Source organism: Spea bombifrons, chromosome 2, assembly GCF_027358695.1.
Source record: "Spea bombifrons isolate aSpeBom1 chromosome 2, aSpeBom1.2.pri, whole genome shotgun sequence".
Lineage (NCBI taxonomy): Eukaryota > Metazoa > Chordata > Amphibia > Anura > Pelobatidae > Spea > Spea bombifrons.
The window spans coordinates 121,178,061-121,206,023 of record NC_071088.1 but is presented as its reverse complement, the minus strand read 5'-3'; the positions used below and the strand labels follow the sequence as shown (position 1 = coordinate 121,206,023).

Sequence of the window (27,963 nt, the reverse complement as noted above, 5' to 3'; positions counted from 1 at the left end):
ATTAGAAAAGAAAAAAAAGGTTTAAATAATAATATATATTTTTATTAGGGGAGGGGGTTTTCAGAGAGATGGTGGCCATCTGAAACGTCACAATCCTAGCTCAGCTAGATATAGGCATCCCTTAAAGGGGAATTGCAAGATCATCTGTCGGCTGCCACCTCCACACTAAAGAAAAGCGTACACAATTTTTGTACTGATCGCAGACAGAAAACCACAGAGTGCCACAATGTACGGGGTGTATGGTCAGCACTCTAGTGCTTTTCGTCAGCGCTCTACCATATACATAGATACTCTAAGGGTTAAAAATGATTGACCCAGGTATGTTGCCTGGCCAGCTTTTGAGTCGAAGCTGAGTCAACGTCAACACATTTCCATGGATGCAACACTTTCAAACACTACGCAATTCAGTTAAACAAGTCTTATAGTTCCATTTGGGCTCAATAGATATTAGTGTGGTCTATTCACTAAAAAGGGAGTTTGAAGGAGTCCTGGGTTCAACTCCCTAACTCATCTATTCATTAGGATTGGTCAACAAGTTTCTCCAATGTGAAGGGCTGAGCTGACCCTTTATAGAGGCCTAATCCCATCAACTACAAGACTTCGGAGATGGCTCATGGATATAACTACATTATACAAGGCCAGCCAAGCTCTTCCTGCGGCAGAATCTTATTTAGGATTCCATAATGCATAGTGAAGTCAACAAGTTAAAACTACATCTCTGCTGCAAATTCTTCTACCAACACCCTTTAGTGAATAAACCCCAAATGTTATTTTGGTGCAAACTGTTACATAGTGTTATTTAGTAAAGTAAACCTTTACGACTAGAGGCACTTAAAAAGGTTAACAGGGGCTCTTAGCCGGAATGGCTGGGAAACACCTATTCTAGATGAACATGAGAAGTCATCTAACTAAATAGGAGCACTGTTTGGTTCCAGCTTCTGTAAAAAAAACTAAAACATGTACAAAAAGCATAAAATAAGTTTCAAGTACAATAAGTAACACTTGTATTAGAAAATCGTTACTTGCTCCAGGACGGTACCAGAAAGAAAAGTAGAATAAAAATGTCTAACAAACCCATACTATGCCAGGAAATACAAAATAGTCTGGAATGTAATTTAATCACAAATACAAGACCATTACAAATGAACATAATTAAAAACAAAAGAAAAATAACATTAATTAAAAAAAGGCTTCCAAACCTCTAATTTGAATCTAGCAATATGGACAGTATTGGACGGAACAATATCTATAATACATACAGTGCAGACAGATACCTTAATCTGCTCATTTACTTGTGTTTTAAAATATCCTAATATCCAACACAGCAATGCTTTAGGAGAGGTTTAGGTTACAAAATGAACAGAATCATGTTACAGAATTTAATAATAAATTAATTTGTTTTGGACTTAACCGTTTTCTTGTTAAAAACAGTGAAGTCTCTGGAATGGAATGTGTTAAATGTATGCATTTACATATATATATATATATATATATATATATATATATATATATATATATATATATATATATATATATATATATACCAACACAAAACCTGAAAGGAGTCATACTGTTCAGTCAAATTGTCACAATCTAACACTAATTAAGCTGTTTTATACACACACACACACAGAACGTCATCTCTGTTAACCCTTTCAGATGAAAGCAGGATGCCCAACATGCATGGCTTCCAAAATAAGTGGAAACAACTAAGGAATACATGTATAGAAGCAGGAAAGTGATACTCCCCAGTTTACTATGCCTAATATGGGGCCGGCCCCAGTGAAGGGTTCAGTATGATACATTGATACATCTTTTCTGCAAATTGCTATGTGGTTGGTGTTGTAGAAAGATCTGGCGTGTGCATTAGAATTGCAAAGCGACTGCTTAAACGATCTTGAATTAGGCTGAATGTTTAACCAGTATGGTGGGCAAGGAACTAGATGCAGTGCGGTTTATTTAATAAATGGACGATTTGTGGCAAAATGGTAAATTCTCATATCATAGAATTAATGAGGCGGGTGCCATGGGTGCACGACATCCAGGGGCCCGTGTTATCCAGCTCGCACGCAGTGCAGACAGGTCTCCACGAGGTAAGAGGGAGAGCGCTGTATGCGTGTGTGTATGTATAGTGTTACAGTCAGTGTCTTTATACTGTACGGTGTTAGAGTTAATGTGTGCGCGCGTTGGTGGATGTTGTCGGATAGTGTGTGCATGTGCGTGTTGGTGGATGTTGTCGGATAGTGTGTGCATGTGTATAAGAGTGTGGTGTTAGTGTGTGCAAGCGCATGGTGTGTGTTACCGTGTGGCATTAGTGTGAGTATGTCAGTATATAGTGTTACACTGTATTGTAGTGTTACATGGTGTTGGCATGCATGTGAATGAGCATTCGACTTTAGCATGTGTGATTTTGAGGTGTGTGTGTTTGGTGACACATGATTTTAGCATGTGTGTGTCTATTACTGTATGATGCTGGAGCGTGTAAGCATATGTTAAATTGTAAAAAAAACAAAAAAAAACCAAGATCAATTAACTTGATTTGCTAATAATTGAAGGTATTAATCTTATTAAATTGATTATTTTCACTAATTTATCAATTCTTAATTAAAATTGATCATTTATATATATTTGCCAAATATTTGATGTATTGATCAATACTTTCCATCTTACTATCATTTATGACATACATTCTGCAAGATATCTTTATCATCTTTGGAACTGGACACATTTCCTAATTACAAGGTGGCAGCCCAAGTTTAATAACTAATAGGGGGGGGTTGGAGTTGCAGGTGAGCTGAAACAATTCTCATGAGCTTCTTCTGCAAGAGGAGCCGAGCCGCTCCTTCATAAAACATAGTTAGAGTCTTTCTTTTTTCACCGAATGCAAGAAAAACTGATATTGTAAACCAAGAGAAAACTTTAAAAGGAAAGAGTGTTTATTTCGAGCCGATACCTTTCATTCTGCCACAATATAGACATGGCAAGTTACACATGTTTTGGAGAACTCTGTTCATTCAGTTCCCCAAAGCGTATGTAACTTTAAATCTTCTTCTATAATGGTCCAATAAACAGGTATCTAATTCAACTAAAGACTATTAATCTAATGCAAAGTGAAGAATTTCAGCTCACTGCTACCCAACGTCAAACACTTTAGTGAATATAGTCTGCTTTCTTATATTTTGGAAAGATAAAATTGGAAAATTCCCAAAAACAAAAATCACCCTCTGTTATGTGCGCATTTTAAAGTGTCCTGGTGTTAGAAAGCACTAGAAATTATTATAAAGCTATGTTTTCACACATGGAATCGTTAGCAAAAAAAAAAAAAAATCATTTAGAGATAACCCACAAAAGGTTAACATTATATAAGAGTTAAAAGAGGAAGAAACAGGCCAATGTGCAGCTTTTGGGATACAAATACTGACCATCTGAAATCTCTCATCCTTATTGGTACGAGTACAGTCCTCAGTATTAATAACCAAGGGCTAGATTTTAAAAGATCACCCCATGGATTAAGTGAGAATTACATTTTAGGTGATTTCTGGGAGATTAGGACTCATCTGCATTGGAACGGCCAACTCTGCTGCCTGTCAACGCTCAATGTTTTCTCTATGAAGGCACGGCTGATGTTCAAACAAGGACTTCCATGGAGAAACGAGTGCCCTAGAGGTTCAATGGACAGTCAGAATTAAACCTGAACACCACCTGATAGAACAGCGGGTATGCTAGATATTTACATTACGTGAAACGCATACCCTTTCTCAGTTCTAACCTCCAAATATTTCAAAGCACTGCAAACCAGGAGGATGTGTTATATGACATAGCCTTACTTAAATAACACTTGCACCGGTTTCCAAACATGATTCGGGTTGGAGTTAAAAAAGAAAAGTGCTTCTCGCTTGAGAAGACGTACTAAAAAAGGGGGTTAACCCCAGTGACGCCTCCAGAGCGTAGCAAACGCTTCTGCTCTTTGTCCTCTTTCTCCGTAGGTCTTTGTGGTCTAGTGTGTAGAGCAGCAATGGTCAAAGAGGTCCAACTGCTGGAGGGCCACACTTCACACACCTATGGTTTAGAGTACCATCAGGAGACAACCGGTGACATATCCCATAGCTGTAAAACAAAATCCCAAAGCAATCGTTAACCTCGGCGTTGGAGGCATCAACTCTGCTGGACATCTGCAGGAATTTTTGGGATAACGAATGTTAAGAGATTAAATATTTGAAAATACTTATTTCTTTTAACTAAAAAACGTATTATGCACTATGTTTGCAGAGAATAAGTTAGCAGCACCACCTTCTCATGAACGTTCATTTTGTCTCTAAGTAACGTTAAACTGGTCAGCGGGGGGCTTTATTAACATGTCCATTCACCTGAATAGCATCAGACAATAATAATAAGTGGAATTTCAGGATAACAAGTGTTGGTGTGAAACTCACCAGAACGTCCATTGTTGGTAGCTGGACTTTATGGGGACATGCCCTACTTTAACCTAGTATCTAACATCCCATATGTAGAAATATCTGCTAGAGTCAAACTAAAAAGTAACGACCACTCCAGTAAAAACTTCTAGACTTTGCATATGTTGAGAAACTGTAAAACTGTAAATGTAAGCGCCACCGGGTCGCTCAAACTAAGGCTAGCACTCGGCACTATAAAGCTGTCCTTAAAAATGGTCAGCGACCAGGTGTTACGCTGAGGAAAATCAAGCATGATTACTCTTACTGGCTACCACCTGCATCCTGACCAAGAGAGAATTATATAAAGTACCGTGTTAATTATCTGTCGAATTGCACATTATTTTTCATACTAAATGTGTGTTTAGGGATCATTTTCAATAGTGAGTTAGTGGGAACTTTATCACTAGAAGTTCAAGTTGAAGTTTTTTTTGAAGGGCCAACCCCAGGAAGCTTAAGCACCAAGAATAGTTTTGACGGCATTGTATACAACATACCTAATGTGAGCGAGTTTTTTAAGTCATCTCGTTGACTGAGCTATACATTTACGGGGCCAGCGTAGCCCCTCTCGCTGAGAAATTTGCCAGGAATGACAGGCAGTTGAAACCACAACTCTCCTGACAACTCCCTTTCTAGTGAATTAACCACAAATGCACATTGGCTCTGGATATATAGATTATGGCTTCATTTCTGGCCTTATAAGGGCTCAAAGTGGAGACATCATCCTCAGGAAACTTCTACTAACCTTTAAAACCTTGTCCGTTCCTGACGTCAATAACCACACTCTTGTGGCATCAAAGTGCACGTGGATTATATTGTGCTTGCTGTTATGGAACGAGGCCGTGGGTGCGCGTCTAAAAGAAAGAATAAAGCCTTTTTTTCTGCATTTCTCTGTGTTTGTGACAAACCAACTCAAAGCAGTCGTTTTAATATGTAAAAAACACAAAAATGCTGTAATTGCACATAATCCAAAAACAGAAAGTTCCAAGATAATGTCCACCACTGAATAAAAACTTGAGAATTTAAAACCAATGGATTGGAGGGTAGTCTATGGCAATAACTAAAACTATTTAATTTTAATGTAAAAAAAATGTCTGAGCTGTGAATCCCTACCCGACACGAGGCTTCCCCACACCATTTCTTTTAGTTGTATTTGTTCTGTAACTACATAGAAAACATTTTTATACATTAAAATAAACATAAAGCTTCACTTTTTGTGCATAGGCTACCCTCCAATCAATAGTAAAGGCTTAGTAGTTTGGGTTCATGCCCGGGCGTAGCCAATTAGAAGTCAATTACTTGGTTCCAGTAGAACATGATCCTAAACTAGATTTGATGTATGCAGCTCTGTATGTTATGCTCAAGGAGGTTTCCCCCCCCCATGGAAAATAACACATGACACATGAAGAAGTCTTCTTAGATGCCAATGTTCCTCCCACCTCCTCCCAAACTCCCCACACATTCTAGAAGGAATAGCGGTCATGCCGATGATTAACACGCGTGCTGTGACTTACTGCTCATCTGTTATTGTCTCGTGACAGCTGTCACACACCCGAACTTCAAATTCAAAGCCCATCAGTGGAATGGAAGACCTCTTGGAGCTGCATTTACCGCACACGGCTTTGCCGCATTTCCTGCAGTGATGCTGAAAACACAACCACAGGGCAGTTGGGGATGCAGATTAATTTCCCATCTTTATATGATCAAAAAAAGATAATTAAGCATCTTAGATTTAGAGAAAGGTGCTGTGGGAAAAAAATGTGGATTTGTTTGTAATGATAAATCCAGATACCTGTCTGAGGCCAATCTTTTTGCTGTCCCACATCTGCTTGAAATTCCAAAAGAAAGGCTGGTCACACTTCTGGCAGGAGTCACTGTCCAACCACTCTGGAGTCTGGACAACAAGAGATCAAGCTATGTAAAAGCAGATTTAGGAAGACCTAAGACTCAATCAATTAAAGGACTATTTTGTAAAATCATAACAGGCCATCAAGGTTATCGGTCCTTTAGATGATAGTAGTATGGCCTCTAAAAGGGCTCTAGTTCAAAGTTTTAAAAGTGGTCTTACTACCATTTGATTTAATCCTTCCACACGCCCTTTATGACCAAGCCATCATATGCACATTAAATTAAAAAAGCGTGTATTCTTCATTGGCAGGGGTGTATAGGATACCAGATTGTCCATCTAGCATTTTGGTTAACTCACCACTGCCTATTGCCTCAAAACATATTTATAGGAGTCTGAGCAACAATCTACATGGGTCTTTCTATCCTGCTGGGACACACAACAATTTAAAGATCACACATACAAAAGTATGATGCAACATACTTAATGGCTATAATAACTTTGCTGTAAACCACAAATGGAACACATTCAATCTTCCTGTGTAGAATAAAACATAGAAAGCTGGCACACAAATAACTCAAATGTAATAAGGATTTTACCTCTTGTCTTTCAATATCCATGTTCCAGACTACTATCCCACCATCGGCACTGCATGAGATGAGCTGACGAGATTGGTGAGCATAGGAGATTGACTGGATTTTATCACTGTCACAGAGGCAAATAATTCAGATTGTTTACAACAAGCCCAAAAAGAGATGTATAAAACAGATCCAGAGAACTAGGAGAGCTAGACAAGCCACGAAAATACTCACATGGCAAGCTTCAGGACGGGAGCCCTCTAGTGGACATTTAAACATATTACTACACCCACCGTCCAGCTTATAGGGGGATAATTACACATATCTGTCAAAACTACTTAGACTAATTTGAATATTAATTTCCTGTCCTCTTCAAGGACTTAACAAAAGGAGGGGGTGATCATGCATATACTGTGAACAGGAGGCAAAAGATGACTGTCCCCAATAGTATTTCTATTGTAATATTGAAGACAAGTGGCACCATGAAAGCACCATGTGCAGGAGTCGTTCCTTCTTCTAGAACATTTGAGGAGTTGGTGTTATATATTTACACACACACACATATATATTTTATTTGTTATTTATTTTCTCTGCGTCATTATACCATCATGTAATTTTTACAGAATCTGCATTGTCCTGTAAAGAGACCACCCGTGTTTCTTTTACAGATCATCGCGTAGAATGAACTTGAGAATAACAACACAAAGCACAACGATGAAGCAAAATACCCCCCACGCCGTTACTAGAAGGAGAACCTTGGCTATTTGCACAGCGTAACAAAAGAAAGGTGTCTGATTTGTTCCTAAGCAACGTCAAATGATGTCATAGCATTTCCCTGTGGAACCATGAACAGATGATTTCATACAGATGAACTTCCCAACACTACTGTAACCTGTAGGCTTCTTATTGCTTATATTCACAATATCGGTGACTGGTTTTCGTCCTAATTATGTGTCACGACATAGTACGGCGTACAAAAGGCATATTACCATATCACCATAGTATTGGTGATCTCCATTCACTAAAGCCCCGTGAGGCTCCTATGCTCTTATATAAAGCTCCATGTTCAATGGACGTCACACATATTTAACACAGTTTAAAACTCGTGTAAGATGAAAAAGAACAATTGTTCTTTTTGAAAACATGACACAGAGATATATACAGTATATGTGTCCACACAAGACAAATAAGAAGCAACCTACTGGTGTCCTTGAAGTTCTAGAGCAGTCCCTTTGCGTCCACCAATGTCCCACATGATAATGGAATGGTCAGAACTTCCAGAAAATAAGAGTCTCTGCATCGGGTCCCAACACAATGCGCTGACACCAGCTAAAAAAAGAAATACCCAAGTTACAGAACATTACTGAAAGGCTTGTCATGTTTGGTGTTATTGAAGGATTTATATATTATTAGCATTGTAGGGGTTTTTTTTAAAGATTTTTTTTGTAGACAGATATCAAATCCTTTAAAAAGCCACCAAATGTTAAAAATATCCTTGTAACTGAATTTTTAAGTAGAGCTTGGAGAGGAGATCTCACAAAAATTTAAAGAAGGCAATCAAAAGTGCTTATGATGACTGGGGTGTCCCTTAAAAATAGCCTTCGTTGCTATAGTAACTCGAGCCCAATGTCTGCATGGCTACTATACTCAAAAAGGACTGCAGTTGCCACCCCCTGCCCACCATATCTGATGAGCCAACTTACACTCGCTGGAGAGCGCCACAAGGTGGCTCTGTAGGAATTGCATCAGAGGTCGCAGACATGCTGTAATACATAACAGCGCCCAAACATCGAGACTGTCCTCCGTACACCACAATGCTTGGGAAGTATAGTTATTGGACATCCCCTTTATTATCCTACAAACCGTGGAATCCCCAAGTACATAAGTGAATGTTTTAAAAGGCCAGTGGATATTTCACGCTCACCTGTATGTCCCTTGAAAGTGGTGATGAGGCTACAGTTGTCTTGTTCAAGTTTTAGAATCGTCACTTGTCCGGAATGATCCCCAACAAACACGTGTTTGGTCTCCACATCAAATCTATCAGGCTGGTGTCAAGGGGTAATAACGACCTGACAATTACACACGATTTTCATGACTGTTTCTTTCTTCACCTGGTAAACACTTCTTTAAATGCGTGTTCTCCGCCTTCCGACCCCCTCCTCTGATCTCCTTCAGCCATAACGCCTCTCCATTATTTATTGCCTTACATAGCACCATCACATGCCACACCGCTGTACAAGTAACATCTCATCTGGTATGTCCTGTAATATCTCAAGTCTTTGGCATTGCCCCCAATGTCTGTGTCACATGATAATCAATAGCGCATTTTAACAATGAATAATTTCCAGGTAGGGCTTTGGCATTCAACAGTACTAGGAATTAAGTAACTAATTCTGTATTTATGTATATTTAGCAGCGTAGGTGGAACAGCAACCATAAGTGTAGCCATAAAGCACCAAAAACTATTTTGACAAATGCATATATCATTATATATATATATATATATATATATATATATATATATATATATATATATATATATATATATATGTAAATTACATTATGTAGGGCCACCTCGGAGAAACTTGCCAGTGTTTGCCCTTTCAATGGGCATCTGCATCTAGTGAGCGGACCTCATTGCAAAACTACACTCACCGTAGGCATAAGAGTTCCGATACAAATATTAGCGAGGCGTACAGAGCACAAAGACAAACAAAAGCGGTAATTGTGTATGGTGGCTTGTCCGGGAAGGTTTATTTTCTTTCCTATTTTTGCTAGGCTGTTTTCAGGGCTGTCTTGTGTTTGCTCAGTAAGGACAACGTCTTCTATTTCGTACACTGAACAGAGTAAACAGCAGAGAGCTACAAACTTTGCCTGGAGAACAGAACACTGTGCAGGGCAAACAGCGCCAGGTCTTCCGTTTAACCTTTTCATCACCAAGTAACTGTGCACGCGCCAGACGTACGGAAACAGGATTCTCCGATCACCGTGACATAGTAACGCCTGCGAAGGATACTGTAGACACGAAGCACAAGCGGAAGTGCGGTAGTTCCCCAGGCGCTCCCCGCTCTCCGAGCAGTGCCACGTGAAGAGCTTGTCCTGACCCGTGCTCAGCACCCATTCCATTTGCAGGACGAATAGGACCATGGTAACGCGGCTCTGGTGTGCTGTACAAAAACGGACGAGCGAGAGGACAGACAGCGTTTAAAAGGCATTACCAACCTGCATAAAGATTCTATAGGAAAAGGCAAAGCCACGTTTATTTCCCGGGTCCCCGGAAGCAACACTGAGAATACACGCTCCATGCGGAACCCCCCCTACCCCCTCCCCCCGGCATTATCAATAAGTAGATCTCTATCAGTTAAGTCCATAGGACCTAGACATTGGAGGAAAAGCAACACCTTAACTTACATCCATGTTCTAGCCGGCCCGTGGGATTTTGGCATCCTAGGAAAACTATGCCTCTGGCAACTATGACTAGCGCTTCAAAGCCTTCCCTTTCCACATTTTATAACATCCACACCTCGGTATCCTTCCGCTCATCTTTCCTGCCCCCCCCCTGCTCTCAGATATCCACGTTAACCCCTCACCAGTTTCACGACGCCTTCTCTTTCTATCTCCTTTCCTTGCCAGCTGCATGTTTCATTTCAAGTAAAAAAGCCTTTTGAACAAGTGAAACACGTTGTATGAGAAAGTGAGGACTTTTTGGAGCCTATTTACTCTTTCTATTGGTTGATTCTCGTTAAATAAAAAATGTATTATATAATTTCAAAACTTCAGAGTATTTTATCACATTTCTGAGAGATCTTAGGTGCCCAGAATTTATATAAGCAAATTTATAGTTATTGGGCACTAATCAAGTTTACTGCCTGACCTGGTTTACAGGTGTTGCTTTGTTTTATACATAAAAATAATAATAAAAAAAAAAAAAATCCCGAAGTGGGTTAATTATCATCAATATTGTTTCTTACCAAGATACGTCTTTACTGGATTCATTTTGTTGTAATCTTCAGATAAAATAAATTCCTGGAAGAGATTTCAAAAAGGTATAGTATTATATATATATATATATATATATATATATATATATATATATATATATATATATATATATACATATATACATATATATACACATATATATACACACACAATTATATAAATTAGAAATATTTTGCATAGCTGTTCCTCGATTAACCCCTTAAGGACCACGGCTGTAAAACACTTTTATGGTACTCACACAATTTATATATATTAAACTATTTCTGGATTACATGCGGTCAACGTATGGATCCGTCTAACAGGAGGGGCTACTTCCACAGCTCCCCCACTCCATTATTAATGACGAGAATGATATATGAACCAATTCTATGCTATATGATAGAGATCGCTTCTCAAAAGGGATCATCTACCGCCAAACAGATTCTAGTTGATCACAAAAAAACATGATTGAATTGCTGCATATATTAATCATACACTAGATTATTTCCTCAATCCCTACGCCAAAATCACAGTATAAAAGTCAATAAAACCATGGATATGATACATAATCAAACACAACAATGAAGCAAATAGATAATCAGACTCGCCTAGTAAATTCATGATTCTTTTGTATAAATTAAAGACGTGTATTATAGTTGACCTTAAACGTGACTGAATAGCTTTATATGATAATCATACATCCCTACACCTTTTGTGCTTGGACACCGTTGTCCTTCAGGGGTACAAGACGTTGTGGGACTTTGAAGGGCACAATAACCTTGAGAAAAGCAACTTGTTTCCCAAAAACACTGGGGAATCCCAAAGGGTATTCCCCGGGAACTCTTCTGCTTTCTTGTAAGCACCGGTGTGTAATTCTCCTCCTTCCCCGGGAACTCTTCTGCTTTCTTGTAAGCACCGGTGTGTAATTCTATTGTTTTCAGTATAACTGGATATCTATAAATTACGTTAAATTTTGATAGCATGGCACGTTTGATTTATATACATGGGCGATTGGGGAAGGCGGCCCCTGGAACCATTGCATCCGCCGCCTGACGTTATCTTTTCATTACATTATGTGTGCCCTCCAATGCTTCATTTTACACTAAAGAACAGAGAAATAAATCAAGCCTGTGTTAAAAGGACTGCATATTGTGAGATATTTGAATAAAAAATAAACAGAACAAGCACAACACAAATTAGTCCACATTACACAAAAATGAGCAACAAAAAATAGGCTAATTGGCCCTTAATTACTGTGAGGTTGGGGTTGTTTAGTCGGTAAGCTTGGATATAAACTGCGAATTCCAGGCCCAGACACTATCCAAAAAATATCATACCCTAGCATTTAACCCTTTTTATTTCCACAAATCCAGATGCATTTCTTCACCACGCAGGCTGGGACATATGTTGAACTTCGCTATTCATTATGAATAATCCAATACTCCATTATGAATTAGGCCGGCACTGGAAACTTACTAAAATCCTTCATGCAGCAATCGCTGTGTTTGGACCTTCATAACTTAATGTGAAGTCAAAAATGTTCCTCTTAGGGCTACTTACTGGGGCGTTTAATGAAGAGACGCATATTTCAATGAGACATGCCAATGTTCTTTTTGAGGTTAGTTAATTCCAATTTCATGGCCACCGAGTGTCTTGCTATCTCTTATATTCTTCACAACCCACATGAAGAGCTGGTCCATATTATATACATTTACATAAAACATGACATTTAATAATTCTGTATGGGAACTGCTGGACGTTGGGACACTTTGTCCAAATGACTAGACAGGATACTCAAATTCCTTTATTTTTAAACATGTCTCTACTTAGATTTACACCACTGCCAATCCTTACATGCCTTCACCTCGGTGTCCTCAGAATACTTTCCCTTCATCAGCATGCCACTTTATTTGGCAACTACAGACCTCTAACTCGTTCGTGTTGACATCATTAGCTAAAGACGGTAAAAAGAGGACACCTTGAGACAGCGATACCATATTTAGCCCTGTATAGAGACAAAGTCCTTCAGCATGGCAGTATTTGACACCAAAACATTCTTTAGAACTTCAGATGTTGATAAGGTGTGTCAGCAAAAAAATATATATTTAACAAGAAAACCAAAAAAGGTTCTTAGTAAAAAAAAGAAAGTCATTATGCATTTTAGTGAAACATTCTGCAAGTGGTATAGCACACCTTTCCCAGGAGTCCTGCACCAGTTATGTAACAAGTTCAACTGGGAGGAAGCTTGGGCTTTCAACTCGATCAATTGGTTGTGCCAGGGGCATTCCTGGTAGAATTCCCCTGCAATTAGGTTTCAGCTGGCATGACATAATACACTTGTTTTAAGGGATGTAGTTAGCGGGTATGACTTTATCACCTGTCGATGGGGGTTTATAAAACATTTTGAAGAACATGTCCCTCACCTTCTGTCTCATTCCCCGTTCAAGCTCCTAATGCACCGTCAGCTCACAAGAGCGAGGCCCTCTTCTCCTTGGTGTGTTCATGTTACTGTACACGGTTTACTCAGTCCTGATGTTCATTTTATATTCTCTACTACGGTAATGGTGCCAAGGAACCTGCCAGTACTCTAAGTAAAATGTAATGCTATTTACTATGCAATAAGTGCATTGGGAGGCTAGCAACCACAATATATATGCGCCACATTATAGATCATCCTGCGACCCTCATTCTTATATCTAAATACTGCACGTATATTGTAATAAAATTTAAAAATAATAAATCCCATGACTGGCTAGAATCTAAGATTTATGCCAAAACGTGCCCTGTGAATTTGTTTCGGAATGGAGAATCTTAAATTCTTTGGGTTTTTTCCTACAATGTTTAATGTTTTTTTTTTTTTTTTTTACCCATCAATATGGTTTTAGAAGACAAGGATCCGTGTTACCTTCCCCGGGGAGCAAAGCAACGGATGCCTAAATTGTCGGGATTCATAGTTTAGACCTCTTTCAGAAGATTATGCAGTTTTATTAACTAGGGCTCGACAAATCCCAGGCACCAGGTCACCATGACGACTGAGAATTTTGTCCTGGCGCCTAGGTCAGAGGCATCCAACGCGCGGCCCGTCGGACTTCAATGTGCGGCCCTTGTGAGCAGGGCGGGAACGGCCCTGCTCATGGTGCAGCACGGTTTGTGGAAGCTGGCCGTCTAATAAAGTTAAAGTGGCCGGCGTGTACACCCGGCGGTCTTACCACCTCACCCCGAAGCCGCACCATGTGAACGTTGGTCTGCCGGCGAAAATGTAAATAATTAAAAAAAAAAGTGACCTATATTTAAGGGAGGAAAGTGACCTATATTTAAGGGAGAGGAGGGGAATTCCCTTGGGACATCATTGATTTTTGTCGTTGAAAATAAAACTTTATTAGTTTTAAACAAAATCCTGGCTCCTAACTTTTTTTAGCTGGTTGCTAGATTCAAAACAAATTTGTCACGCCCTGAACTAGACCTTAACCAAGTTGAGGGAATATTTTGACTCCCGGCTTCACTATGGATTATTTTATTCACCCCGTGACTTGCTCCTGCAAAAGGGTTCAAACATATACATATTATAATTATATTTAATTTATATATATATATATATATATATATATATATATATATATATATATATATATATATATATATATATATATATATATATATATATATATATTTATTTATTTATTTATTTTACATACTATTTCCGGAAGCAGGTTATGTTGCGTAGTTCACTCCAATTATTCAGAGATCGTCACAAATGATATTTTACTCCATTCACACGATCCTTTTCTTTGCATTTGACGTAACACATAAATCTTTAGATACATAATGCTATTTTCATTCACTGGACTTGTGTAACTCACACCGATGAAAACTATGAATTGCATTAAGTCATATCGCAATTTACACAGTACAGGGAAATAAAATGGGGGGGGGGACAAACTGTATTATTGTTACATTTCTGATATCTCATAATAAGTTTCCTCTTATTTTTATTGCAAACAAAAGAAATGAAGCACAATATTCTTCCATCTAGGTCAAGCGTCATCATACGGCCTTCACAGTTTTTTTTACGACTTGTTTGTATCTCTATTTTCTGGGTATTACTGTATCGAATCTACTTCTGCATCCGGACAGTAACCTTGGGCAACAATATGGAATAAGTGTGCCGTCCGGGTCGCACTGTAAGTATTTGCTTGGTTTGTTTTATCCCTTGAGTTCAAAAACGGCTACTTTGTGGTGAGCCCGAAATCCTCTTTTTAATGGCCAAGCTAATGTGGGGGTCTGCAACGCATCTACTGGATACGCTGGATGTTACGTTCTATATTAATAAATGGGCAATGAAAATGGCACTTAAGTTCTGTGCATGGAAGCCAAAAACGTATCCTTTTGCGCCGAAACAAGGATTTCCAGAGGTCACATGCGATACGCTCTGCATACAAGCCACTTGATGGATCATTTAAGGCTCCAGCTGAAGATGGAGGGATAAAAGCTATGTAATTGTGACATGGCACCAAAAAAAATCATTGAAGGTGTGCATTATTTTCTTTATTCCAATTCTTTGCTAATGTAGATTTGTAGCAGCAATACCTCTGCTCTGGTGTTCAGTATCTGTGTGATAGACAAAAGGGCCAAGGCGTGGGCCATAAGGGATAACATACCTGGGAACCCTAAGGATTTCCCCTGGGGGCTCCAGGTTGAACAGATGATTGCCGGGGTACAACAGACATGCCGTTTCAATCTATGCCTTAGCTGTATCAACTCTGAAACATTACCGATAGGACTTCAATGTATAAGAAAACAATTAAAAATATCATGCTTTACCCAAGAGTCTACTGAAGTGGAATTGATATTGTACTTACTGAGATTGTACCATTGTCTAGCCCTACGGTCAGCCGTCTGGTTTCCGGGTTAAAAGACATGCATGAACATGGAGCTGAAAGAAATGAACATGGGATGACGTTAACAGGGCCACGTTCATGACCGTTCACCCTTTCAGTCACCAACCGGCCTTTAAAATACATCACATAGTGCAGAGGCAATTACTAAACAACAACGCGGCTTTAGACAGAGCTAAATATGTAAAATCTCCTTCGTTATTTAGCTAGGGACAGCGAGTGTACGGGTCCCAAGTTCCACCAGCTTTTTTTTTCCTGCCCTGATGTCCCTCTCTTCTAGGAGCGCAGAACATTTGCTGGAAAAGACTATCATGGGGTTCTAAAGCCCCTTTTTAAATAATACATAATTTGCATATAATTTATATTTAAACAAAAAAAAATGTGTTTGCAAGTTAAACATTGGTTTTCGTTCAAATGCTTTACCAAGTTACTATGCGATCAACAGGTCACAAAGTGAAGCATTTGCTGAACATGCAAGGATATTCCGATAACACTGGTTTAGGGTTTCAAACAGAAAAGAGTACCATCGCTTGCTAAATCGATAATTCTTTAAATGCAGTGGGCGCATATGGAGACATTTAACCATTTTTGTGCAAGTGTTGATTTGCACACCATTAAAACTAATAGAATTGAAGACTCGCTCAAGGACTGATGAAGCTTTGAGTCTTTACAAGAGGAGACTAGACGGGCCAAATGGTTCTTATTTGCTGTCAAATTCTGTGTTTCTAGAAGCACAACAATCAGAAAACTAAGGGAGGCAGACATTTAGGTAATGGGTTAACCTTCCCAGAACTGATCGAGTCTGATCATACTTTCCTGTAGCAGTGCTGCGCACACACACACACACACACGTGTGTGTGTGTGTATATATATATATATATATATATATATATACACACACACACACACGTGTGTGTGTATATATATATATATATATACACACACACACACATATTCCACTGTCGTGACTAGTCCATCACAGTGAACATTTTGTGATTGCTTTATACATTTAGTCATGTCAAATCTTACATTGCTCACATGAGACACAAGTCATTAATATGTTGTTGCCTTAACAACTAGAAACGTTTCTGCATTGGTTTGCTGTGAAGAAACCTTTGGAGAAAAGAACGAGACTTGCTAAAAGTGGAACGGCATCTTTAAAATGAAGTATACATTAGACAGGAGGCCCTTTCTGTTTAATGGACAGTCTGTTACAGCTATTATCTGATGATCGTGCCATGAGCCACGTTCGCTGATTACTCAGGCCGTATCATTATTGATTGTGAATAATAAAGCTGTCAGCGGAAAGTCAATAAGAACGTAAAACAAAAGGATGACTCCTTTAAGCCATATGCTAGATAAGTAGCGGGGCAATCATCACCCCATTCCTCGTGTGAATGTCTCCAATTATTGAATCATTTGACTGGTACATTTGCTCTTTAACTTAAACGGTCTTCATACAGCCTTTGTATCGACAGATGATAAGCAATTTAAAGGGCATCTCTCACCATTATTTTTTTTTTTTTTATTACCTATATCAGACTAAAATAGGATTTTTAAAACTATGGTGGTTTTCATTTTTTTCTTTTAAAATAAATAAATACTTTTCAGACAAATGCATATTAGCCATTTGTATATGTTCTTGCTCCTTTGCGTAATCTACTAGACAAACGTCCTAATTCTTATACCGCTTGTGCTAAACAGTAGAATGGCTTAGTCTGAATCACACATCCTGACCCTCTGAGTAATAAAAGCCCAAAGTGGAAGGGACTTCATTAGCGTTACCCTTAACAAGCCACTCAATGTGGGTTAAGATCAGGGACACTGACTCAAAATAGCATAACAGATAAAATGAAGTTTATTGGAGCAAAATAAATGCCCCCCCTCCCAAAGCTAACCTACATTACTGTGTACGGCACTGGGCTTTATGCTCGATGAGAGAAAAAACAGTCACCTCCTACAGCCACTTTAGATGACAATACCCAGATTAGTGACAGTTCACCCATTTTTGATGTTGTATGTGGTATTAACTCCTAAGGGAATCCATTATACACTCCATACTATTTTCCCCCATTTTGTTCCAATCACCAAAAATGTGCGTGAAGTGTATTAAATACAATGTAAACGGACACTTTACGTTCAATAGGTTTTGCTGTAAAAAGAATACACTGCGTAACATACAAAGTGCACTCATAGACCCAATCCCAACAGCAGTTACCTCAGGGCAATGAACTGCAGAATGGGAATCCTTGTTTGTCCGGCCTGAGGTTCTTGACACATTAACCAATAAAGCAGATGTTGGAACCATATTCTCACATATGTTTTGAGTAATCCCCTAATTTCCTGCGTTCTGTGATGTCGTCACACGTTTTGTTCCACTATAAAGCCAACATTTTTGCTTTTTTTCCAAACAAAAATCATGTTTGGAAAGTACAAATCTACAAAATGCAACATGATCCGACAAATGGTGATTGTTAAGCCTCAAATTTTAACCCTTTACAATGTTTTCCTCAAATATATATCTCTACGCCAACGTTAATATTTAACACCGAGTGTCACCCTAGTGACTCTTTCCGCTCTTCAGTCTGGTGGAGGCCAAAACATATGGCCTACATCACCACCCTTTCTACCTTAATATTCCAACGTACACACCAAGGATACTTGGTTTGGAGAGACAATTCATATTAAAACATCCAAATAATTCTGCACTGTACAAATAAAAGACTTTGTGCCAACAACCTTTGCATAAACAGCCATCAATAGTTCATGAAGTCACCTAAAAACTATCTGCCAATCCTCTAAAATGAATGTATCCATCTAACTATATAGACTGTTGGGTGGTCTATCGTAGGGTCTCTCAAGAGGAAGAGCCCCGTTCCCTTTCATTATGTCTATTGTTTATGTTGTTTCCGGATAAACCTTTCGATGTAAATAAAAAAACCCAAGGGGTTCACAGACTTTTAGAAGAGTCTACACATCTAGATTATGTGCTTACCTAGAAACTTCCTAGGGTGGGCTACCCAGAGTGCTCCATTATTTGGCGAAGTGGCTAGTCCCATAGTCTTTACCGGGTGGGGGATTAGGGGCAAATGGAGCTCTACTTCCTAAAGTGAGAAGCAACTGACCCAGAGAGTTCCCAAGATTCCTTACGTGGTATCAGTCCCACCATCGCAATAGGATGGAGTGAAAAAATTGCTATGTCTCCACAACATGCTATATGGACTTCGTCTGCTAGAGTTCAATTCTGCGACGTTCCACGAACTTACCTGGCATCGCATGGAAAATGCTAGGCCAGAACTGTCCGCTGTCTCTCTTCATCCAAACACGCACAGTTCTGAAACAATAACATGGTTTTTGGTTATAACATACATATAACATAATAAAACAATAACATACGAGGGAAATCGGGCTAAAACTAAATACTTCATGTCAATGGGTGCATTCGCAAAAACACTGATATATGCAAACAAAATAAGGATCATTATAGTTGAACGCACTCTAGTTAAATACTCCCTGAGGCCATATGGGTGACATCATCGTTTCGGTGTATTCTAATTGTTAATTTTACTACCAAGGCTGAGTTCCCATGTGGGGGCGTTGCATCATCTCGAACAACATCACAGTATTTTCTATCACAGCAAATAACTGGTTACGGACATAATCACAATCCCATCAGGTATCAACACAGGGCAGCAAATGCTGGTGAGGTTTGATATGCATACAGGCGCAAAACCGATTTAGAGTGATAAGCTCGAGTAACACCGTATGCTTCATTTTACAGCAGGTTGAGTCGGACGCGATACGACGTGTATTATATTCTTGGCCAACAAAGGCTCTGGTATATCAGTCAAGCAAACATACGGATTAAGAGATTCCACTGTTTTTTTTTACTATGCACTTGAGCTTGAGCAGACTGTAAGCTCTTTAGGGCAAGGACCTCCATTTTTAATGCATTCATGTCATCTCCCATATCCTGATCGTAGCGTCTAGATATCCACAGCTCTTTACAGTGTACGGTATATTAAACACTAAATACAATAAGTGCAAAGTATACTGAACAACGCACCACTTACTGAACTGAGCTCTAAATGACTTAGTGGTGGGTCCTCATACACATGTTGACATGACCCTCACCCCTTTACAGCGTGCCCTCACATTAATTCGGCCCTGGCCATTTAATGCTTTATTCCATCTTCTATTCCATACGGACATTACATTTAGGAATCCACTACAATGGAATAATCATGTCAACAACAAACATGTGTGGTTACTTTAACTATGCATTTTCCAGGACTAGGCCAGACTTTCTACCACAGAAGCTCACTAGATTTGGCCCTTTTGATTGTTAAGATGAAAAGTTTCAATGCTCAACTCTCCAAAAAAAAAAAAAAAAAAAACACGACTGGTTTGGTAAATACTCCACTGAATGGGCTTCACAACATTACATTTCTTTTGAAATCACTTGAGGGGAAAAAAAAAAATGCGCTCCAATCTTTCAGACACGAACTAATTTCCAGTGAATTCGTACTCTTTGGTTTCTTTTTAAATTACTTCCAACAGGAGTAATTTAATGTTTGAGAACGGCTGTCACATAAAGTGGAAGATTAATACACCAAGGAGAGGAATGAAACGGAGCAGGGAGGATATAAAATATCTTACTAGAAAGGCTATTCCTGCGAGCTACAAAACCATACCAGACAATAGATTTGTTGCAGATCCATTATACTATTAATGCGTGTAACATAATACATATATTTACTGTAATACATATATTTATTATACATCAACCTTAAGCATATATCATTGGGATTAATGATCATAGAGAGGCAACCCTGTCCCATGAAGATAGTGTTTGTTCCACTAACCTCGTTTCCCTGCAAACAGAGCTCCGTTACTCATCCAACTGCTGATATATATATATATATATATACTGCATTACTTTTCTACTCCGCCGCGCACCGCGAGTTACTGTCTGGCCATCTGCACAGTAACCCCCTACACACAACAGCCGCCCCACCTGTCCAAACCCTCTGTCGAATATGGTAGAATTGCTCCTCCAACTTTACAACAATTAAAATAAATACATGTATAACGTACTTCTTAGTAATGGATTCGAATGCCAGTGCTTGTTATACACCTGTCCTAGTACAGGACCCATCTTCAACTATAATCCTAATAAAATCCACTCATTGACCAAAAATGGCTAAATCTCACCATTCATTCAGAAATCACACCACAAAAAAAAGGTGTCTTCACAGCATATTCTACCGCCAAAGAGGAAATGTTTCGTATCTGCTTCTACCGTAGCAGCAGAACGAGTCTACTAGAGACTGTCTACGTATACTCTTTCGGTTGACCTTTTTCCATACTCAGAAACATCCTGTTTCGTGAATAAGCACAAAACAACATTCACCCTTTTCTGCCAAGAAGGCTTTACAACACGTCTGCCAGGGAGAGGTTAAAACTCTCTACAACCCTGTTGTGTAGACAAGTTCTGTCTACACTTTTGTTACGGGATCCGCCTAGCTTTCCTAAGAGAAATACGATTCGCAGACACATGCTGGAGAGTAGAGACTTGCGGTGATGTCTCGCAGGCAACAATGACCCAGTTTTCCTTAAATTATAGCTTAGGTATGAACCTGTACGAAGAACAGCAACAACAATCATTATAAGCTTTCATAACGAAGGTGCAAGGGCAAAATAAAATGGATCTCATGGTTGCATGGTGGTAAATATCATTACATAGGAAGAGTACTTAGCCGAAGGCCATAGAGAGGACCAGGCAAGTAACTGGAAACATATATTTAGATACCTGAAACAGAGCAGCAAATTTAAGTCCCACTCACACATTCCAAGACCAACCTGGGGTCTTCCGAAAATGTGCTTTGGAAGGAAATTATGGACCAGGTCATCTTAAGAACACATCACTTTATCTTAAAGTTCATGCCTCTAGAAGGTAGAAGATATATCCCTTCCCTAGAAATCATGGAGAAGAAATGTACTACAATATATCAATGTATTAATGGGGAGGGGGGTACTTTTTGTTGTGAATATACTTGTTGGTTTGGATTCTGTGACAGGTATTGAGGCTCCAGTCCCAGCGTTCCAAAATCTGAAAACCTCTAGGTAAGAACAGCAATACACAATAATATTAAGAATATGAGGTTTGCCCAAACTTGAGGCAAATAGATGTTTTGTGTGTGTGTTGGAAAAAATATATACAATTTGTGGAGCGGCTTTAAATAACAAAGAATTAAACTAGTCTTGAAGAAAAATTACAAAAAGTGCTGAAAATGCTAAACAAATGGCTAAAAAAGCTCTCGTAATTACATCTGTATTATGCAATACTGGCACTTAAATTACGAGAATGTGTTGAAGAGGAACTCTCGTTATTTTCCAAAGACAAGCAACTCTTAAAACCAGTAAACGAAAGAATCCCATTCCGTCAGTGTCTTCTGTCAGCTGGTCTTGGTCTATCTAGACGGACTTATCTCGATCTGCCATTAGTTATAGCCAAGTCCATTCGCAGGAACTTATAACATACATGTAAAGTTTCCAGCAATTTTAGTCATATATTGGAGATGCCCAAAACAGTACAGCTCAAGAAGACACATTTTGTCTACAGATCTATCCACTATTCTACTTTATTCATTCGATAACAATCTAGAACAAAAATGTATTTAAAAAAAATCTAAAACAAAAGTAACCAAAAATACCCAAACGGTTCTGCAGAGCAGAGCAATTTATGTACCATCTTCATCTAACTCTTCACTATGCATCATGAAGGGTCAACCCCAGCGAGCTGTTCCACCAAGAAGAGCTTGTTAAACATATATAAAAGTATAGTTAAACTGGTAATGTTTCTTGAAAGTCCCCTCACAGTAGTAGAAACCTGCCAGGGTTGGATCCTCCTAATGCATATAGAAGTCTGGGAGCTGAAACTGCAAAAAGAGTATAAACTCACACGTAGTGTCACGCTTGGATCGCGTTAAGACATGCCGTACTACCTGGTCCTCCAGCACTCGAACAGTTAATTAATAATAATTAAAGACGTGTAGGTTCTAACCACAAACAGAATATGGCCGCTGGATATCAATCAAGATTTGTTAGCCTTTGATCAAGTCTTTTACACGGGAGGGGTGAGGAACACACTGGAGATCAGTGGCGTGGAGGGGGCTTCATCCTGGTCAGACCAGAAGTTCCTGCAAAACGTCTAACATTCCTATACATCTCCACTGCCCTACTGTTAATTCAAACAATTCCATTGTGATCTCCTTCCTGCGACATTCAAATAACCATTGAATGTTTCCCCTGCGAAGAACACGTTATCATCAAGATGAATCCTATAAGCAGCAGAAGGGTTTGATATGCATTCCAAGTCTACTGCTACCGCCCCGGGCACGAAAAGGCTTATATCTAACTTGTGACGTACCGTACTAGTAAAACCAGATCTGTCCTAACGCTGCCCGGCAGCACCAGACACATACTTTGACTTCATTATCATACACAGGACATGTTACTAATTAGCGCTATGCTTACTCTGGAAGGATTGGCCCAAAGACTAGGGAGCACCAATATGCATAAGGCTTCCATCACGGGGACCACACCTGCCCATGCGCAGAAAGAATTCCCATTGGTTTCAGTGGGAACATTTTCCTTCCATCAGATCATGGAGGAAGCCAGCTGCAGCGACAAAGCTGCAACTGCTACCTCAATTTGGTGATTTTTTGAGGGTCCAGGCAAACACATCTCCTGTATGGCAAAACACTGAGGGGCTTTTGCAGAATCTCAATGTATTTGCAAGGGGGGCCTCACGAAAATTTAACAGGGACCACTCAAGCATATGCACGATGGCTGAAGGGTATTGTTAAGAAAACACGGGATGGGGACTAGTATATGGAATGACTTCTTCATTACCTACCAGTTACCCAATAATTATGACTTATGCAGGTCCATGGACTCCTTGGATGCTCAGTGAGGGACTGACCCGGATTCCCGATCTCTAACACAGCATGTAAATCTCGAGATTTTAGGGCTCACATGTATCTTATCTATACAGGAGTTTATGATTAAAAACACACGACCGTAAGCTTGTCGGGGATCTCACACATACCGTGGAACAGATGAAGACAGAGGAACCTCACCGACAGCCCAGGTTGGAGAAGCATTCAATCATTTTATAGTATAGGACGATGAAAGGCAGCACAAAAGAAACACGGTATTGTTTTTGTTACATTGGAGCTGGAGGGCGAATCTGCATGCAGTCATGTGATCTATGAATTCTATTCACTACACAGGAACCTGCCAGCGCAGACTGCTTTATTAATGCCTGAGGAAGGGACCTAACAACTTGGTCTGCAATTAAACTCTCAGCTAGCCAATAAATGGTATCGACTGCTTTATGGCATGGATAACGACTCATATCATATTGTGCATTGAGTTACATTGTTCTGGCTTCATTTGAACTAAGCCTGAAGGAATCTTATTTTCATGAAAATTATGGTAAAATACTACCCACTCGGTTATCCATTAAAAGTTATAATTTTTTTTACTATATTTTTGTGATTTCTTAACTAGAAAAGTGCACTGAATTTCATCTATTTGACGGGCATCCGTTCTCTCCATGGCGGTGCTAGCAATGGACTGATGATTATTATTATCATCATGATTATTCTTCTGGCTCACACGGTACCGTACCTTATTTCTGTGACAGAGGCTGTGAAGTCTTTGTTGATCATTTGCCTATAAAACGTTATTATACAGACAGTCCAAGGGGTGACACTCTACTGTCTACCTTAAAGATGAGTAATAAAGTCTTAATATTTTTCAAATGTTTACCTGCGTGTGTGTGTGTGTGGGGGGGAATATAATGCTTTTAAATCACACACAACTGAACAACAGTCTAAATGTGAGTTCTAATGTAATACAATATTTTAACAAAAAAAAAACTACATTCTGTGCATGTTTAAAATAAAACACCAGACCCCTTTTAGCAGGGCTCAACAAACTCTGGTCGCAGCACTACTAGAAATCACTTTCTGGAGCCCTGGAATTAAGCATGGCTCCCAGCCATCAGGTAGAGAGGCAGTGATGGGCAGTTTGCAAGCAGTGTAGACAGGCCTGAAGAAGAGCGGGGTAGTGTGTGTGTGTGTATCCTGCCTGAGTGCGCGTGTGTGTTAGTATATGTTGTTTAATAGTGTATGCGTGTGTATAAGAGTGTATGCTGTGAGTTACTGCATGGCAGTGTGTGTGTGTGTGTGTTTCTGTGTGTGTTTGTGTGTGCGACTGTAAGGTGTTAGTGTCTGCCAGCATATGATGCTCAAATGACACATATTTCTTAATGATTAAATATTTTATTTTAAGGGGACATATCATGGTGGTACATCACCTTAGAAGAGGGGAGATATATGAAAATAAAAACGCGACCAGTGAAAATAAATGTCCCCTACATTTTTTGGCCGGCTCCTAAATCCAAAAAATCCCAAACCAAAAAATTGTTGACCCCCGTGTTTAAGTAAAATACGTGCATGGGGGGTCATTATTACCGATTATACTGTATCTGAACCTTTTATCAGAACAAAAAAAAAAAAAAACTTAGCTTTTTTATTGGTTTAAGTTTCACCCTCTGGCAGAGATAGGGTTAGGGCAAATAATTAAGGAATATTTGTTTTTTCCTAAAATACATTTGCATATAAATATTCTGCATAGAAAAAGGAGACCGAAACCAAATCAGTGAAGATGATAAGTACTGAGCTTCCAAGGAAAAAATTTATTTACCCCGTTTTCATCGGCACCAAGAGGGGGTCTACGACACGGACAGCATGTAATAGAATGACTCTCTATCCGCGCTATACACGTTAATAATAAACACAATCTAACCAATGAAATGCTTTGAACCGGTTAATTCCAACATGCTTTGCCAATGGCACCAAAACTAACTCATCAATACTAAGCAACTTGACAGGTACATCAGTGATGCACTTAAACAGGATTAGGGCTAATGACTACTCAGAGTGTGGTGGATACATGAAACAGCTTCCCAGCAGAAGTGGTAGAGGCTAATACTGTGAGGGAATTTAAACATGCATGTGATAGGCATAAAGTTATCCTGAATCTAAGACGAGACCAAGGACTGATTAAGGTCTGAGTCTCTACACCAGGTCATATCTGCTGTCAAATTCTATGATCTTATGAAGTAGCTTAAAACAGACATGATATCATAGTAAAGCAACCAAAACAAGCACTGTGTTCAGAATTTAAAGTCATCACCCATACATTAACGAACGGGTTAACCAGCCATCTCTAACCCAGCTAAACCGGTAAATGCCGATGCACCTGCCTGCATCACTGCCATTACATGAATGTAAAGCGACACCAACAAGGCTGCTTATTAATTCATAGGAGGCTGGGGTACGATCTGTCACCCGAACCATTCGGATAACGCGTGCCGGTATCAGGTGATACAGGTCTGCACGACAGACAGACAGACAGACAGACAGACAGACAGACAGACAGACAGACAGACAGACAGACAGACAGACAGACAGACAGACAGACGGTTACCTGTCCTCTGACACGCTGATCACCCCATCCTCTTTGGGTACAATCACCGCCATGTTCACCACGTCCTGCGAGCCCTCCACCTTGCTGAGCAGTACCGGCTTCCGGATCAGGGGCTTGGGATGGATCTCCGCTGCCATGTTTCCAACGCAGCGGTGAGGTAGGCGCTTGTAGTACTGAGCAGCAGCCTAGAACTCACCAACAAGCCTCCTGCTACAAGCCTGTCACATGACCGCCCGCATCACTTCTGGAAACACGCCCTCTAAGCTTTTTTTTATGAAACAAACTTTATTAGCAGCGTTTGTAAATACAAACCAAGGCCATAGTAAGGTCAAGTTGAGGTTCATGCGCCTTCTGTGGAGAATGTTGGCAATTAGCAAAACATCACTACAAGCTAGCACTTGAATTTTTTTGAAAATGAATATTGATTGATTTTCTAAAAAGAGTACAATATTTATAAAAAAAAAAATAGAAAACAAATAAAAACTAGAATACATTGCGTGAAGTTCAAGAAAGATATAGGAAGGATGCACGGTGCGCGGTAATAGAGTATAATATTCATACTAATGAGAAGGAAAACAAAAGAGAAAGAAAGCCACATTGGGGGACGTTACCCTTTTCTTCAAACAAATGCTCGTGCAGGGTATGCGTAAGCTCCACGCTTATGGAGTCCTGCGCCAGTACTTGATTTTAAGAGCTCCTGACTTTTAAGAAGAGCGTTATTCAATTGGTCAACTGAATTCACACACACACACACACATATATATATATATATATATATATATATATATATATATATTTTGGGTTGAATACATTGAGATATTTATAGAAACTATAGCCTCTATATTTTGAAATGTACAAAAGGGGTACGTTCGCTAAGCAGCGGTGACACCGAAATCATTGTATGTAGTTGCTGTTAAACTTTTGCTGACTTTTATAATGAAATGGCCCCAACTCTTCCCTTTCTTCCTTTTTATTTTGTGAAACAAAAGCAGATACTGATATGTTGTTACCATAGAAACTGAAAAAAAGCTTTTTTAAAAGCCTCTGTTTTGCTTCAATTTGATTAGATCTTCCAAGGTAAGAACAAAAATCCAGCTTTATCTATTTGGCTAACATGCTAGAGAGCTAAATTAAAGGGACACTCCAGCCATAATATGTACATTAATGCGTGGTCCCGTTACATTTTCTAGACTGTTTTGAAAATGCGCGTGCGTTCTGCAGAATCCTTCCATATGCATTTGCCCCTTTCCCCAACTCCCAGCTAAACACCGTGCAGGAGTTCTGTTCGGCTCCGGTGCTGCCTGGGGGAAGACTGCAACTCCATAGTTGGACCATAGCTGGTAAGGGCTTTATTCGTTTGTTTTGGAAGAATGCGTATTACTTTTTATCTTATATTTGGCACATCCTCTGCCCCCTCCGCACTTTAAAATGTAAAAACACCCACACACTCACTCACTCACGCACGCACACTCTCTCTCTCTCTCTCTCAAGGTCTCCTTACCTTCTCCGCCGACTGCTTCAGTGTCCCTGTCTAGTTTCCCGCAGCTCTGTTTCTTTTCTTGCTTCTTTTTCTTCTGTCTTCTTTCTTCGTCCGCTTCTATCTATGAACTATGCCCCTTGGAGTACTTCCAGAAAAGGGTGGAGCCTCT

At 39.4% G+C, this 27,963-nt stretch overlaps 1 protein-coding gene across 1 annotated transcript; it reads right to left on the bottom strand.

The window, feature by feature from the left end:
* Positions 1 to 3,935: 3,935 nt before the first annotated feature.
* On the bottom strand, positions 3,936 to 26,610 carry WDFY2 (WD repeat and FYVE domain containing 2). Its single transcript, XM_053456320.1, has 12 exons — positions 26,315 to 26,610; positions 19,018 to 19,085; positions 15,716 to 15,789; positions 10,847 to 10,901; positions 9,892 to 10,042; positions 8,800 to 8,912; positions 8,078 to 8,204; positions 6,897 to 7,002; positions 6,244 to 6,345; positions 5,966 to 6,096; positions 5,197 to 5,305; positions 3,936 to 4,107 (listed from the first exon to the last, which is right to left on the bottom strand). Exons 1-12 carry the CDS (start codon positions 26,449 to 26,451, stop codon positions 4,078 to 4,080), a joined length of 1,203 nt encoding a protein of 400 aa, XP_053312295.1. The 5' UTR covers positions 26,452 to 26,610; the 3' UTR covers positions 3,936 to 4,077.
* Between the last annotated feature and the right edge of the window lie 1,353 nt (positions 26,611 to 27,963).